The 16,857-nt window shown below is 41.2% G+C and overlaps 2 protein-coding genes across 2 annotated transcripts in view; one reads left to right on the top strand and one right to left on the bottom strand.

The window, feature by feature from the left end:
• Positions 1-1,605: 1,605 nt before the first annotated feature.
• ZNF830 (zinc finger protein 830) lies at positions 1,606-2,830 on the bottom strand. Its single transcript, XM_069089929.1, has one exon. The coding sequence runs from the start codon at positions 2,799-2,801 to the stop codon at positions 1,704-1,706; it is 1,098 nt and encodes a 365-aa protein (XP_068946030.1). The 5' UTR covers positions 2,802-2,830; the 3' UTR covers positions 1,606-1,703.
• Positions 2,831-2,870: 40 nt separating this feature from the next.
• The window catches only part of CCT6B (chaperonin containing TCP1 subunit 6B), a 41,579-nt gene continuing 27,592 nt past the window's right edge, over positions 2,871-16,857 (top strand). Inside the window, exons 1-3 of the mRNA XM_069089254.1 lie at positions 2,871-3,137; positions 7,098-7,161; positions 7,737-7,871. Of these exons, the coding sequence (XP_068945355.1) occupies positions 3,001-3,137; positions 7,098-7,161; positions 7,737-7,871 (336 nt within the window). The 5' untranslated portion in view covers positions 2,871-3,000. The remainder of the gene's footprint in view (positions 3,138-7,097; positions 7,162-7,736; positions 7,872-16,857) is intronic.

Here is a 16,857-nt window from a genome sequence, read left to right as displayed (position 1 = left end):
ATCTGTTACTCCCAAATATTAGTGCCCTCCCTTAACTACCTTGTGTTTATATATTTATCTTCTGCTACATACAAGTGTATCTATGTATATATTCACATACACACATATGCATTATATACTTGCATCCCTGTTAGAACGTGAGAATAGGAATTGTTTCATTCTTTCTATCTCTATGCTTAATACATGCTTGTTGATTTTTCCATCTCAGAAATGGCTGTTGCAAACTATGCTTTCCTTTTCTGTTCCCATTCCAGGCCACCATTCTCTCATTTTCCTTTTGCTCTTTCATTAAGTTTTTTAAGTGGGGAGCTAAATTTCTGGTTTTAGTGTCCCCTAGGCTGCCTAAGACTTAAGTCTTAGGTGGTACATGGTTGGGGGATCATGTTTGGGCAGCTTCTCTGCTTCCAACCCTCTATTTTTCCTTCTTAGGCCCTCTTCCTCTGATCTTTAGAGATGCTTGAACTGATCCACTGGGGTGTTTGGAAATCATTTTAGAGGGAAATGTGGAATGAAGGGGTTAGAGTCAACCTGAGAAAGGAGTCATAAAGTGATTTTTTTTTTAGGTTTCCTCAGCTACAAGTGGTTCTTTGGCTTAGTACCTAACTTGAGTGGACAATTCTATTTATAAGGTCAGAGTTTCTCACTGAGGAATTATTTGCTTGGTTACAGAGGCGGAATGGAGAGTTTTCACTTATGGGAATAGGAAGGCATTTCTCACTGGAGGAGGGGAAGTGTTGTAGTGGGAGCCCTTCCACAATTCACACACATTTATTACCTTACAAAATCCCGAATGGATTTAGAGATAATATATTTGTTGCAAAGAGCAACATCCTAATGCTATTAAAAAAATTTTTTTTTTACCCTCTGACAGGTCCCTTTCTCTTTATTTGCTTCTAGTACACCTAGCATAATTGCTGTCTGTTCAAGAAAAGCCAGACACACATCTGTTGGTCTCTTGACTCCTAAAGAGCTGGGTTCCAACAAGCCTAATTCTTTGGAGTCCAAATATCTGGTATTGTTGCATATACACTACATCTCTAGCCCTGAGTCACGGTTACAATGAACTTACAGAAGCTTATATAGCTTCTTAATAGCACATAAGTGCTAATGAGAATGTGGCTGGCTCAGCACAAAGTCTGCTATTGCTACTTAAAAGACAGCTCAAAAGTACATCACATGTTAACAGTGGACATACACTCATAAAAAACACAAGTCTGGAGTTGGGAAAAAGCAGAATGCAGTTATCACCTTACATAACGGATAGTAAATTTATGGAACCTATTAGCTCAAAAAGTTGTGTAGGCTATAAATATAATAGGTTCAAAAAAAAGTGTTTAGACAAATTGCTTATTGGATAGTTTCTTCATGTTATAAAAGGAAGCTGGGAATAATTGGGCACACATCCTTAACCACTTCTTCCAGTGTCCTTGGGTATCACTGTCATATAAATACTGAATTACCTAATATATCTGACTTAATGTGACATTGCCTATATTCCTGTCACTGTCTTTGAAACCCTCACAATTAATAAAGTTTGTCCAAGTCCTGACATTCACTCCTCAAATGGTAGTTCTGTCCCAGAAACTGGAGACCAGGAATATTAAATTAGAAACACCAATAGCAAATATATTTAACTTTGTACAACATTTACAGCTTAGGGCGCCCATGTACACCGATCTTGCACTTCAGGGGGGTCGGGGCTGTCACAGAAGCGCCCCCTTCACTCGCCAGTCCTGGCACAGCAGGTCCCGCAGCTCGCCCTCGTCCTCGCTGCCCCCGTTCTCCTCCTCCTTCCGCTGCTGCTCCCGCCACGCCAGCGCCTCCCGCAGCCGGCCCTTGAGCACGTCCTGACGGTCTCGCAGCAGCTCCACGCGCCTGTAACACTCGATCTGCTCGTCGATCTCGCCGATCTGCCGCTCCAACCGGCCCTCCTCGTCCTCCTCCGCCACGATGGCCTCCGAGATGCTGCTGACCTGCCTCATGGCCTTCTGGAACTCGTCCCACTCCTTGTCCATCTGGTCCTTGGGCGCGTCCACCTTGCGCACCTTGGCGTCCACCTCGGGGTCGTCGAAGAAGCCCTCAGGCAGGGCCTCGGCCGTGTTCTCCCGCCTCTCCACCACCTTCTCCTGAACCTCAGCTTTCTGGATGGAGCCCGAGTGGAAGACGACCGGGGCCGCGGGGGCGTCCTGGTCAAAGAAGTCTGGGGGAAGCGCGCTGGGCGCGGGGGCCTCTCCGGCCGTGGCCGCGGCCTTGCCCGCTCCCTCCTCCTCCTCGTTGTTGTCGTCGTCGTCATCGTCGTCGTCTCCGTAGTCTGGGAGCAAGCTGAGCCCCGACGCTTTGCGGGAGGCCTCCTTCGCGTCCGAATCAAAGAAGTCCCCGGGCAGCCCGGGGGCGCCGGCGGCTTGCACTCTCTTCGCGTCGCCCGGGCCGTCCGGCTCGGGGGCGGTTCTCTTGGCCGGCGGCGGCTGCGCGGGGCCCGGGCCGGGCTCCTTGGGCGCCTTGAGCAGCGCCACCTTCTCCTTGTGCTGCTTGCCCAGGACGTGGGTGGGCCACAGCAGCTCGCTCTTCACGGGGACGCCGCACAGCGCGCAGCTCAGCTGCCCCAAGCGGTTGTACTTGGCGAAGGGGGACTCCACTCGCTTCCGACTGGCGCTCAGCCGCTGCTTCTCGGACTTCATGAGCCGCCGCAGCTCGTCCTGCTTCACCGTCCACTTCCCGGCCGACGCGGACGACGCCATCTTGCCGGCCGGACTGGGCGGGCGCAGCCTCGCTTCCGCCTCTCGGCTCCGCTTCCACAACATCCGCTCGCGTCACTTCCGGACGCCACTGCGGCGGCGCTCGCGGATTGGCCGCGGATCTGACCAATGAGAAAAGGGGCGGGCTGTTTCTCGCTGCCGCCGCCGTCGATTGTGGGCGTTGGTCACCGCTGTCTTCAATCAAGCTCATCTGGATTTCTTTTTCTTCTCTCTTTTTGGCCTTTGTTTTTAGAAGAGCGCAGGGATGGCGGCCGTGAAGGCGCTCAACCCCAGGGCGGAGGTGGCCCGAGCCCAGGCCGCTCTGTCAGTTAATATCTGCGCGGCCCGGGGGCTGCAGGACGTGTTGAGGACCAACCTGGGGCCCAAGGGCACCATGAAAATGTGAGGGGAGGGAGGAGGAGGCTGTGTCGCGCGGTCGGGAGGCCGTTTAGAACGCTAGGGGCGTGGCTCGAGGCAGGGGGCGTGGCCCGCGCAGCAACCCGCGGAGGAGGCGTGGCCTGTGGCGTGTTCTGATCCCTAGGAAGCTGGAGTGGGTAGAGGAGAGTGGGGCTCCCTCCCATTTTGTTTAGGGGTGATGAGACGCCTGGTGAGATATTTAAATAGCCCCTTCCCCCTCCCGGGATATTAGTGGGAGAAAGCACTGGATCTGGGGTCCGAGAACTTGGGTTCGCACATCACCTTTGTCAATTACTCCGTGTGACCACAGGGTCACAATCTCTTTGGGTCTCTGGTTTCTCAGCTGACAAATTATTTTATTTTTTATTATATAGTTTATTAGATAGCCTACAAGGTCACTACCAGCTATAGACCTATATGGAAGGAAGGAAAGGAATAAATACCGTTTTAGCACCTACTGTGTGCTGAGCTCACTACAAATATCTGAATTGATCTTCACAGCAGGTGCTGTTATAGCTATTTTACAGCTGAGTAAACTGAGGCGGGGGTGCCAAGTGGTGAAGTGACTAGAGAGCTGGGCTTAGAACCGCAAAGACTCATCTGAGTTCAAATTTAGCCTCACCAACCGTTTGCCTCAGTTTCCTCTTCTGTCAAATGAGCTGGCAAAGGAAATGGGAAACCACTCCAGTATCTGCCAAGAAAACCCCAAGTGGGGTCGTGAAGAATTGAACACACTGGAAAATTACTTAACAAACAGAGGCAGACAGGTTAAATAACTTGCTCAGGGTCACACAGTATCTGAGGAAGAATTTTAAACCAGGTATTCCAGACTTCCAGCTCAGTGGTCTATTCACTGCACCTCCTAGCTTGACTCTATCCAGCTGAAAGAAGCAAAACCCTCTCCTGACTCCCATTTTCTGTGTGGTGGCCCCAGTTTTGAACTGCCTGCCCCACGGAGGACTCTGTGGTTGCTATTCCCCAGATGGACAGCAGACTTAGCCCTTGCAGCAAGGGAACTTCCTCCCCATGATCTAGGGCTGTGAAGAGTAAGCTTAGGGTCACAGAAAAATGACAAGCAACTTTGAATCATGAGAGCATAGAACTAAAATCAGAAGGGAACTTTCAGGTTATTTAGTCCTGACATCTCATTTTACCGATGAGAAAATGGGCTCAGGTTAAGAGACTTGCGCAAGGTCACTCCAGGTGACCGCTTACTGGATTTGAAGTGAAATAATAGTAATAATTGTAGAATAAGCATATAGTAATATAGTATATTAAGATTTACAAAGTGTTTTCATCTCATTTTAGCTCACAACTATGGGAAGAAGGTTCTATTATTTCTGTTTTACAGATGAGGAAACTGAGGCAGATAGATGTTAAATAACTTGCCCAGGGTCACTATAGCTATTAAGTGTTTGAGGCTAGATTTGAACTCAGATTTTCCAGATTCTAAATCTTTTGTTCTATCCATGGTTCCACCATTCTGCCATTCTAGTCACAAGTGTTGAAGAGTAAAAGTCCCTGTCCCCATGTGGGTCAGCACCTCTTCTGTAATTTAAAATCAGAGAATTGCCTAGATCAGTCACATGTAATGGGAACATAAACCTTTAATAGTAAAAAAAGCTAGAGGGAGTGTGGAGGAGTGGAAAGGACACATGATTTGAAGTCAGGACCTGGGATGGAATCTCACCCCTTTGTATACACTAAGTTCTTTCTAATACACTAAAGGATGTATAAGGGGTGTTTAGGATTATAGATTTATTGCTGGAAGGCCATCCAGCCCAGTCCCCTAATGTTACAAATGCAGAAAGGCAGGAATGAGAAGGCTGTGCTTTGACCAGTCACACAGCCAGTAAATGCCTGAGTTGGTCTCTGGTGCTCCATTCCTTATACCAAATTACCTTTTAAGTAGTTGCATGGCCCTAGGCAAGTCGCTTAGGGCCTCAATTTCTTTATCTGTAAAATGAGGGGCTGAGTTAGAGAAGCAGCAGCAAGTAATGGATTGAGGAGAGGATTTGGAGTCAGGGAGAGCTGGGTTCAAACACTACCTCACATAGTAGTTTCTATGTCTGGAAAATGAGAGTGTGATAGCTACTCCATGGCCTTTAAGCTCCCTTCTAGCTTCTAAATCTATCCTGCTTCAGTTTTGCATAATTGCTGTTGGTGTACTGTCACTGAGACTGGGACAGGAGCAGCAAACCTAGCACATGTGCCTGGCAGAAATCAGCCTGCCGGAAGTCAAGCATTTCCTGGACTAAACCTTCCTTTTAAGTTGCTGGAGGGATAGAGTGGCAGGAGACTGACCATATTGCTACACTTTCATTTGGGCATGTGGGGGTGTGACTTCTTGATCTTCAGCAGCATAAAGGATTCTGAGGACCAGCAAGTGAGGTGCAATACCGTAAACTACTTTTTTTTTTTTGCTTTTAATTCAGTTTTATTTTTATATTTGAATTTTTCCTACCCCCACCCTGCTATTGAGAATGAAAGAAATACAAAACCTGTCACAAACATGTATAATCATAAAAATAAATTCCTGCATTGGCCATATCTGAAAAAAAAAGTGTCAATCTATACATCACCTTTCTATCTGGAGGTGGGTAGCATGTTTCATCATGAAGTATCAGGATTGTGGTTGGTTATTATGTTGATCAGAACTCCCAAGTCAAAGTTATTTATCTTTGCAATATTATGTTATTATGTAAATTATCATAAACTATTTAATGTGAAATGAAATAAATAATGATAAACCTTTAGGTGAGCACAAGATTTGCTTTTTGGTAGCACTTCTTGTCCAAGGGTGAAGGATCTGAATGGATGGATGAATTAGGGTCAGGGAGAAAAGGGAGGAAGGAACAATCATATATTTATGCAGAAAGAGGCTTTAGAGGTCATCTGGTCTAATCCTTTCATTTTATAGATGAGTAAACTAATTCCTAGAGGAGTTTCTTGTCCAAGGTCACAAAGTCAGTTAAAGTAACAGAGCAGAGTGCTTTTGACCTGGGCCCTCTGACTTCAAATCCAGTGGTTTTCCTAATATACTAAATTTTGTCGAAGCAAGGGTACAGGCAGAAAGAGAGAGGGACAGTGAAGGAAAGAAATATTAAAGAGAGGTGAGATAAAGGGAAGCTTGCTAGGTTCCTAGATAAATCTGATTTACTCAGTGTAGTCCTTCAATTACCCTTCTCTTTAAACCTGTAGGACCTCCATTTTTGAATGAGAAGGCTTTAGCCTCTCACCTATGTATTGTTAATGGGATTTAAGATCTTCCCTGCTTGGGGCTGCTAGGTGGTGCAGTGAATAGAGCACTGGCCGGGAGTCAGGAGGACGTGAGTTCAAATATGGCCTCAGACACTTAACACTTAACATTTACTAGCTGTGTGACTTTGGGCAAGTCACTTAGCCCCAGTTGCCCTGCCCTCACCCCTCCAAAAAGAAAAAAAAAAAGGCCTTCCTTGCCTATTAATAAGCCTCATGTGGAACCCATTAAGGGCAGATTGCTTGTAGGGAAAACCTTTTGCTAGTTTCTAATTAGGCACTGAGTCAAGAGGGTTGTGATGCATTTAAAGTGTATAGTTGATTCAGGCAGTTAGAGCCCTGTCTATTGGTCTTTATTTCTCTGCTTGTATTTTCTCTTTTTATTTCTCTGAAGTTCAGGGTGTTGACTTTTCCCCTGAATTAGTCAATGTAATTAATTAAAAAAAAATGTTGACCCCTTAAACAGGTATCTTTTCTAGTAAAGCAGGACTAAGAACCTGTGCTAGCTGCCATCCTGGGTATGCCAGTGTGATTGCTGCTTCAGCCTAAGAGAAAAATTATTTTCTGGACCACAGTGGTGGTGGCCAGAATAATAGGACTACCCAATTTAAGTTGGGTTGGTGAGTGGCAAATGATGGAGGAGTTTTACCATATACATTTATTAACAGTATGTTGTTCTTTGAACAGGCTTGTTTCTGGTGCAGGAGACATCAAACTTACCAAAGATGGCAATGTTCTGCTCCATGAAATGGTGAGCTGTCTATACTTGCTTTTCCCATAATATTTATAAGCAGACATTAATTAAGAAAAAGGGGAATGCTAATTTAGATTTTTTTTATCCAAGATAGGCAGTTTAATACTGTAGTGTTAAGATAAATTAGGTTAAATTCCACTTGTCAGCAGCTTTTAAAATTTTATATGTATCCTGAAAAATGACTGAGTAATACCTTTAAGTTAAAGTCATTTTAAAAGCACACTATATCTTATTTCATGTGATCAGGGAACCCTTTACAATTTCAGTAAATGCATTCATCTTTGAGATGGAAGAATTTAATCTTATCTTGGAAGTGTCATGTCAACATAATACATGCCAAAGCAATTGTTTTATTGTACATTGTTTTGCAGTCTTGAACTTTGATAGGGGTGTACTAGCCAATTGACTTCTTTGTTTGGCTTGTTTAGATAGGAGGAATTTGTAAATTTGTGAAATGAAGCTCAATTTCATCCTTGTGTTTGTTGGCTGAATATAGTATTGATGCTTCAATTTGCTTTTCCTTTTACTCATCACTTATTTCATTTTAAAGAGATCCGTTGTCTCCTTTGTAGCAAATTCAGCACCCAACAGCTTCTTTGATAGCAAAAGTAGCAACAGCCCAAGATGACATCACTGGTGATGGTACTACTTCAAATGTTCTAATTATTGGAGAGCTCCTGAAACAGGCAGATCTCTATATCTCAGAGGTATTTACATTTCATGATATGTTTTATTCTGAAAGGAAAATAATGTGTGTCAAGTCAAATGAATTAAGTTTAAAGAATAACCTTATATTAGTGGAATTATGTGTTTTCTGAGGTTTGATTTATTCATTTTGGCAAAAGACTAGTAAAATTGTGTTTCCAGGTATATTTATTGACCCAATAGAATGTAAATAAAAGAAAATGATAGTGCAAAAAATTGAGTGACCTTTTATTGAGAGATTTTTGTAACTGATTTTGCAATATGGTTGTGGCCTATTTCTAACCTTCTCTTCCACCCATATTAGTGCTGTTGCATTTAAACATCCAATATTTAGTGCCATTTCTGCGCCTTTTTTTCATGTTCTTCCTCCCACCTACAATGTCCATTGACTTTCTTTTCAACATCTACATCTTACATCTTACATCTACATCCTTCAAGACCTAGCTCAAGTCACATTTTCTAACTCTCTACCATCATATTTGCAATAAGCTTTTCTTCTTTGTAGGTTCTATAGCATTTATTGTCTATACTGACATTTCCCCTATACTGTCTTGTGATATCTTTCATATTGTGGTCTTGTATTGCTATTTAACTTTAAGTGCAGGTCTGTCTTGTTTTCCCAGCTAAATTGTAAGATCCTTTAAATCAGGAACTGTCATCCAGCCCCACAGCTCTCCATCTTGTTCAAAAGAATGTCATGAGAAACTTTGTCAGATGCCTTGAATGAACTATGGATGTACTGTGTTTATCTCCCTGATGTACTATTCTCATAAGCTTGTCAAAGAAGAGAATGAAGTTAGTTTGATATGATTTTTTTCTTAGTAGAACCATACTTGTTTTTAGTGATCAGTACTGATCTTTCTAAGTGCTCACACACCATTCATTAGTAATTTATTCTATAATTTGGTTGGTTTAGTTACAGAGAGATTTTTGAAGTCTCTGAAATATTCCATTTTGAGAATACATTGGGTTATTTGCTTGGCTTCCAATCTTCCTACATTTCTCTGTTCCTCCCAGTTCCTCAATTGTTCAATAATAACCTCCACAAGTTCTTTTTAATAAAAGGATAAAAACTTGGGTCAGGACACTTGAACTCATTTAGAACAACTTGCTGTTCTCTTACTAGGTCATTGGGCTTCAGTTCCCTCTTAACTATTTTTGTTTTACCTTTTACAGACTAAAGATAGTTTTCTTTGATAGAGAGGCTAGACTAGGAGCGGAGGAGGAATTTGAGTAGCTACGCTCTCTTTCTGTTTGCTGATATGACATTATCCTCCTCAGGCACAAGACCTAGCCTTTCCTTATTCTTTTTATCCTAAATATAGCCAAAAAAGTTCTTTGTCCTGATGATGGAGAGTGCTACCCACTTCCTGTCAAAGATATAATGGATTAAAAATGCACACTGACACACACATTTTTTGGACATGGCCAATGTAGAAACTTCTTTTGCTTTACTATTCATATTTATTACTAGTGTTTTGTTTTTGTTTTCTTTTTTTGAGGGGGTGGGATGTAACAGGAAGGAAATAGAAGGGAAAGAAAATAAATACTTATTAATTGGGAAAAAATTAATTTAATTAAAAAAAAACCCTTTGTGCTATCCTTATCATTCTTTGCAGATTTTATTTCATTACTGTCTAGGTTTTATCCTTTCTAAAATTCTTATATATCCATGTTACTTTTTTTTCCTATTCTTCCCTGGTTATGTGCCTTGGTGTCTATGTTTTGTAATGTTATTTTCTTTCATGGATTGGGTGTCTTGTCTGGTTTTTTTTCCCCTTTTTATGCCATCCATGATCTCTATAATATTATAAATTTACAGTTTTATCTGGGAATTCTTCTTCCTCAATTTTAAATTTAAAATCTTCTTGATATACTGACAAGCTTTCAGTAAAATACATTCTTCTCAGCCATCATGGGATGTATTCTATCCCCAGTCAAGCATTCATTATATCTAGTAGATCTAGAAAATCAAATACCATTCTTTTTTTTTTTTCTTTTGGAGGGGGGAAGGGCAGGGCAGTTGGGGTTAAGTGACTTGCCCAAGGTCACTTGGCTAATAAGTGTTAATTATCTAAGGCTGGATTTGAACTCAGGTCCTCCTGACTCCAGGGCCAATGCTCTATTCACTGCACCACCTAGCCACCCCAATCAAATACCATTCTTTAACACAATCTATATAGCAATTGGTACACTTCTTATATTTTACTTTCTCTTCCAAATTCCCAACCTGCAAATCAAAGAAGAAATGAAAATTAACTTATGTCCTTTGGTTCTTCATTTTCTTGCCTAGCGGACTTCATTATTCCAAGATATATAGTCTCAGAGTTTCTTTTGGTAACATCATATGTCTTCGCATGAGTCACTATAACTGAATGATGGTTGGTGGATTTGTTAAATGTCACCAGACTCTCCTTCAGGTCCTAGAAATGTGTTCCAGATTTTAGGGGTCTGGGGCCTTCTGATATAAATGTTGCTTTAGAAATAGGGTTGCCTCACTTTGTGGGGAGATTCACCTATGCAATAAAGCTGAGCAAAAGGAACACTTTACATCACAAGTGAATTCCTAAATGAATCTGTGCCTTCCTTCCCCAAATTAACTACTTCCTTTAGCTCTAGACACAAAAACAGTGATAGCCTTTGCTTATCATCTTCCACAGAGAGCACAGATAGAACTATTCCCCTTGAGGTCTTGATCAGCAATTAAGACTTTTGGAGAGGTATAGATATACTTATAAGAAGAAAAGGGGGCCAAGGTTTTTCCCCAAACCTCTCCAAACACCTTTAAATGATGCCATAAAACAATTCCTGAAGTGGTAGAAGCCATAAAAAGATGGGGTAAAATAATTTTCCAGCCAAACATAACTTAGAAGGTTTGCAGGGTCTATGCACCTGGGTGAAGTGGAGCACAGGCCATGCCAGCACAGGCCGGACCCAGCAGACTAGGAGTAAGCCTTGGGAGCTACTGAATCAGTAGTTGCTGCTTTTGAACTTCCAGCCCACAGGTGGTAAAGGGTTTGAACAATTGATCAGAAGGCTATTACAGAAGTCTCTTTGCTGGCACTTGGGGGCAGGACTCTGTTGCTTTGTCCATACTCAGATATGGGTTGTAGTCCTGGGTAGCAGTCCCAGGGTAAGGAGGAGCATTAGCAGTTCTAAGAGCTTGTAGTCACAGTGGAGCAGAAACCTTTGTTCCAGGGTAGAAAAGTATGCTTGTGGTCATTCACAGACCAGGAGAGTAGTAAATGCACCTCTTCTTAGATCATACCACTTTGGAAGATCCGAAAACTTACAAGTCCTGAGAAGTATCTTTGAAAACAGTTGCACAAAACCCCTAATGCTTAGGACAGTGTGTCTTCCATCCTGGAAGAGAGCCCCACTTTAACATGGAGTTAGAAGTCAAGAAATATGTTGGAAAAATGGGCAAACAACAGAAAAAATTCTGACCATAGAAAGCTGTTATGATGAGAGGAAAGATGAAAACACACACTCAGAAGGCAATAAGAAAGTCAAAGCATCAATATTCACAGCCTCCAAGAAAAATAAGAATTGGTCTCAGGCTATGGAAGAGCTCAAAAAGGATTTTGAAAATCAAATAAGATATGTAGAAGAAAAATTGGGAAGAGAAATGAGAGTGATGCAAGAAAATAATGCAAAAAGGACCAACAGTTTGGTAAAGGAGACACACACAAAAAATACTGAAGAAAATTACACCTTAAAAAACAGACTAGGCCAAATAGTAAAAGGAGATACAAGAAGCTAGAGGAGAAGAATGCCTTGAAAAGCAGAATTGGCTAAATGGAAAAAGAGGCACAGAAGTTCACTGAAGGAAAAAAACTTCTTAAAAAGTGGAATTGGCCAAGTGGAAATGGAGGTACAAAAGCTCACTGAAGAAAAGAATTCCTTAAAAATTAGAATCGAGCAAATGGAAGCTAATGATTTTATGAGAAATCAGAATACAATAAACAGAACCAAAATAATGAAAAAAATAGAAGACAATGTGAAATATTTCACTGGAAAAAACAACTGACCTGGAAAATAGATCCAGGAGAGATAAATCAAGAATTATTGAACTACTTAAAAGCCATGATCAAAAAAAGAGCCTAGACATCATCTTTCAAGAAATTATCAAGGAAAACTGCCTTGATATTCTAGAACCAGAGGGTAAAATAAAAATTGACAGAATCCACTGATCACCTCCTGAAAGAGATCCCAAAATGAAAACTCAGGAATATTATAGCCAAATTCCAGAGCTCCTAGGTCAAGGGGAGAATGTTGCAAGCAGCCAGAAAGAAACAATTCAAGTATTGCAGAGCCATAGTCAGGATAACAAAATTTAGCATTTTCTATATTAACGGATTAGAAGACTTGGAATATGATATTTTAGATTGCAAAGAAAGAAGTTATCATTACAACTAAGAATCACCTACTCAGCAAAATTGGGTATAATAATCAGAGGACAAAATGGACATTCAATGAAAGAGACGACTTTCAAGCATTCTTAATAAAAAAAAACAACTCACAACTGAATAGAAAATCTGACTTTCAAATACAAGACTCAAGAGAAGCATAAAAAGGTAAACAGGAAAGGGAAATCATAAGGGATTTATTAAGATTAAACTGTTTTACATTCCTATCTGGGAAGATGCTTGTAACTCATAAAAACTTTTTCATTATTAGGGCAGTTAGGAGTATATATAGACAGAGGGCACAGTTGTGATTTGAATATGAAGGGATGGTATCTAAAAATTAAAATTAAGGGGTAAGAAAGAGGAATGCACTGGGAGAAAGGGAAAGGGAGGGGTAGAATGGGGTAAATTATCTCACATAAAAGAGGCAAGGAAAAGCTTTTATAGTGAAGGGGGAGATGGGGAGGAGTGAGTGAACCTTATTCTCATCATAATTGGCTCAAAGAGGGAATAATACAGACACTCAATTAGGTATAGAAATCTATCTTACTCTATAGGAAAGTAGGAGGGGAAGGGGATAACAGAAAGGGAGGGGTGATAGAAGGGAGAGCAAATTGGGGGAGGCAGTAGTCAGAAACAAAACACTTTTGAGGAGAGACAAGGTGAAAGGAGAGAAAGAATAGAAAAACAGGAGGTGGTGGTGGAATAGAATAGAGGGAAATGCATTTAGCAGTCATAGCTGTGAAAAAAAATTTGAAGCAAGTTTCTTTGATAAAGGCCTCATTTCTCAAATATATAGAGAACTGAGTCAAATTTATAAAAATAGAAGCCATTCCCCAACTGATAAATGATCAAAAGATTTAAGTTTTCAGATGAAGCCATATGAGAAAGAGCTGTAAATTGCCATTGATTGGAGAAATGCAAATTGAAACAGTTCAGAGGTACTACCTCATAAATATTAGATTGACTAATAGGACAGAAAAGGAAAAGGACAAATGTTGAAGGGTATGTGGGGAAAATGAGATATTAATGCACTGTTGGTGGAGTTGTGAACCACGTCAACCATTCTTTAGAGAAATTTGGAACTATGCCTGAAGGGCTATAAAACCATGCATACCCTTGGACCTAGCAATACCGCTACTAGGTCTGTATCCTAAAAGAGATTAAAAAACAAAAAGGAAAAGGACCTATGTGTACAAAAATATTTATAGCAGCTCTCTTCTGGTGGTAGGGAGTTGAAAATTGGGAGGATGTCTATTAATTGGAGAATGACCGAACAAACTGTACTATGTAATTGTTATGGAATACTATTGTGCTATAAGAAACGATGAACAGGATGCTCTCAGAAAAGCCAGGAAAGACTTGCTTGAGCTGATGCAAAGTGAAATGTACTGTATAAAAAGTAACAGCAATATTGTAAGATGATCAGCTGTGAATGACTTAGTGTAAAGCCAAGCATGAGCAGCTTCCCAGAGGACTGCTGCTGTGAACAACCTTCAAGGTTCTGATTACAAGCATAGTGAACTCTCCATTTATTCAGTAACAAATTAAGGCAAAACATTCACAGAAAAGCAAAATAAAGCATTCAGCATGTCACAAATCAACAACTTAACACTAAAATGGCCACATAGTTTTCATCAAAGTGGTCACATAGTTTTAAACAAAGTACATTCATTTAGTAACTCAATCATTTAGTAAGTCCTCAATTGAATCACAAAGTACAAAGGTTAAAGTATTTTTTTAAACAAGGTGCATTCATTTAGTCAATCACAAAGTCCACCTGCTAGGTCACACCATCTAATCTCTTCTATCAAAAAGTCTTCCTTCTTAAACCAAGTACCTTCATTTAGTCAATCACAAAGCACAAAGGCCATCCACCCCTAGGTCCGAACTAGGTTACAATATCATCAGTCAGCATTAAGTACCCAAGGAGAGGTCTTTTCATCTTGACCTGAGACAGATTCTCAGCTTCCATGGTTCCCCTTCCCACAGTTTCAGTTCCTGGGAAGATAAAGCTTAACAAAGCCACAATAACATTTATGCACATTGCCGACATCCTCATCAATTCACTTTCTGCCTGTGAAATCAACCTAGACCCAACAACAAGGTCTGAGGCCTCTATCAACAAATGAATCTGACAAAGTAACATCAAAACAGACAGACAAAATATCAGCACCACAGTCATGCCTCCTCAGTTCTCAGTAGCTCTGGGTGGCCCTCAGAAGTCCTGGGCAGCTCTGGCTGGCAGTTCTCTCTCTCTCTCTCTCTCTCTCTCTCTCTCTCTCTCTCTCTCACTCACTTTCCTTCAACAATGCTTCTTCCAGAAGTTCTTTTGGCCTCTCTCAGCTTAGGCTTTTCTCCCTATATATGGCACCAGTCCTTCCCTATTCAGCCCCCTCCCATCATGTCAACAAGTCCATCCCACTGTGGGATTCACAAGCTCTGGGTTAGCTTGACAATACAAGGGATCTTCAAATTCCATTACCATTACACTTAGTTATTCTCAGCAATACAATGATCCAAGGGAACTCTGAAGGACTTATGATGAAAAGTGCTATCTATCCCTAGAGAAAGAACTGATGTGTTTAAATACAGATTGAAGCATACTTTTTTTTACTTTATTTATTTTTCTTGAGGGTTTTTATTTTTTGGTCTATGTTTTCTTTCACAGCATGACTAATATGGAAATGTTTTGTATGACTACACTTGTATGACCTATATGGAATAGCTTGCCTTCTCGATGAGGGGGTGAGGAGAGAGAAAGGGAGAGAATTTGTAATTCAAAATTTTGCTTTTTTTTTGAGGGGGGGGAAATCAGGGTTTTTGGGGTTAAGTGACTTGCCCAAGGTCACACAGCTAGTAAGTGTTAAGTATCTGAGACTGGATTTGAACTCAGGTCTTCCTGACTCCAGGGTTTTTGCTTTATTCACTGTGCCACCTAGCTGCCCTGGAACTCCAAGTTTTAAAAATGGGTATTAAAGATTATTTTAATATGTAATTGGGGAAAATAAAGTACTAAATAAATTTTAAAAGAGGAAAAATCCCAGATACTATGACTTTCCACATGTGAGAGGGAGCTGGCTTCTTCAATCCTCACCTCATGATCCAGGCTTTTTCAAAACCATTATCTTTCCAGACAGAATAGTGATGGCTTGCTATCACCAGCTTGCCACTACAACTGATTCCTTGGTTAAATATACTTCAAGCCACTGTGATCCTTAGAGTGGAATTGCTAAACATCATTTCTATGCTTATCAGCTTTGAATAACCAATACCTTCAGTAGTACTCAGTATATACCCTAGTTGTGAGGCTCCTGATAGTGTCCTTTCTCTCAGATGTATTCTTACCTTCTGTTCCCCAAACTAGCTCCCTGTGGTCTTTCTAGGTCGCTTTGGTGAAAGTATCACCAGGTTGAGATCACATATGTCCTTTATTCCTTGCCACATAAATTCTTCTGATCCACTTCCCTCAAGTATACTAGTACCAGACTATTGCCTTTTGGCAGTCTACAATATATTTTACCCCTTTTATTCCTTGAGGGGTACAAATCATTCTTGTTATGTATTTTCATGGGAGTTCCCCTGGGATACATTGAATTTTTGTATTAAACATGAAAGAATTAATCTTTATCTCCTGAGAAGGTGTACCTCATGTCATCAGGTCTACCTCCTTTATCCTTGAATAAGCCTAAGGAATAGGTGTCCAAAACTTTATTGGGTCTGTGGCAAAAACTTCTGAATGTATGTTGTGGGAGATGGGTTTGTGTTCAGTGAGATTCCTTAGTTTGAAGAAAGGGCACTTTACAATCCTTTGTACTCTTGGCATGTCCTGGGTTCTCAGGCCATTTGCACCTCAAGTGTAGAGGCCTTCCTCAGTAATTGTCTGGTCTTATGCATGTACATGAGATAGAGGCATGTACAGATACACTGTGGCCCCCCTATGTGGCATGGAGCATGTTCTCAGCAGATTCTACCATGGGGAGATCTTGGGCCTGTTGCAAATGGAAAGTATTAGCCAACAGGGAGAGCTTGGTGTCCTTATTGTCCCATTATACCTGCGTAGCCCTGGTGATAGATATGGAGTCATTGTACACTTAGCTTCTGAGACTGTCTCCAGAATTTGACATTAAGTGACTTATTTAAGGTCACATAGGTAGCATAGTAGAGACACAAGCCCAGCTTCTATAACCCTAAATCTAGTGTCTTTTGCAACCCCTCATGCTTATCTGCTGGCTTTGAAGTCATGATTGCTCAGAGACTAAGATGGGATAGCCTGTTAAGTTGGCAGGTAATGTGTCCTTAGAATTGTGATAAATTCATTGCCATTTGGGAACATGGTTGGGTAAGATTGTAGTCTTGTGTTGGAAAATGTCTGTAGGAGCTTCCTTTGCTACCTCCTCAAGGAATTCTTGGTCCTTTGGCATCTCTGATATTCCTTGTGATATATATTCTGTGCTATGCTGGGCCATCAGTAATACAGGACTATGTGATGACTGCCACAAATCCTTTGTGATAGCTCAACCATACTTTTTTCTGATCCTCCTGGTTCAAATGTATAAATAGCTTTTGCAATGGTGCT

The sequence above is a fragment of the Petaurus breviceps genome, unplaced genomic scaffold (assembly GCF_028583685.1).
Source record: "Petaurus breviceps papuanus isolate PSGF00001 unplaced genomic scaffold, PetGlider_PUasm1.0 186, whole genome shotgun sequence".
NCBI lineage: Eukaryota > Metazoa > Chordata > Mammalia > Diprotodontia > Petauridae > Petaurus > Petaurus breviceps.
This window is presented reverse-complemented; position numbering and strand designations above follow the sequence as displayed.

What these genes read in the sequence shown, in the direction of transcription:
- ZNF830 (XM_069089929.1), bottom strand. Translation starts at nt 2,801, where the DNA reads ATGTTGTGGAAGCGGAGCCGAGAGGCGGAAGCGAGGCTGCGCCCGCCC.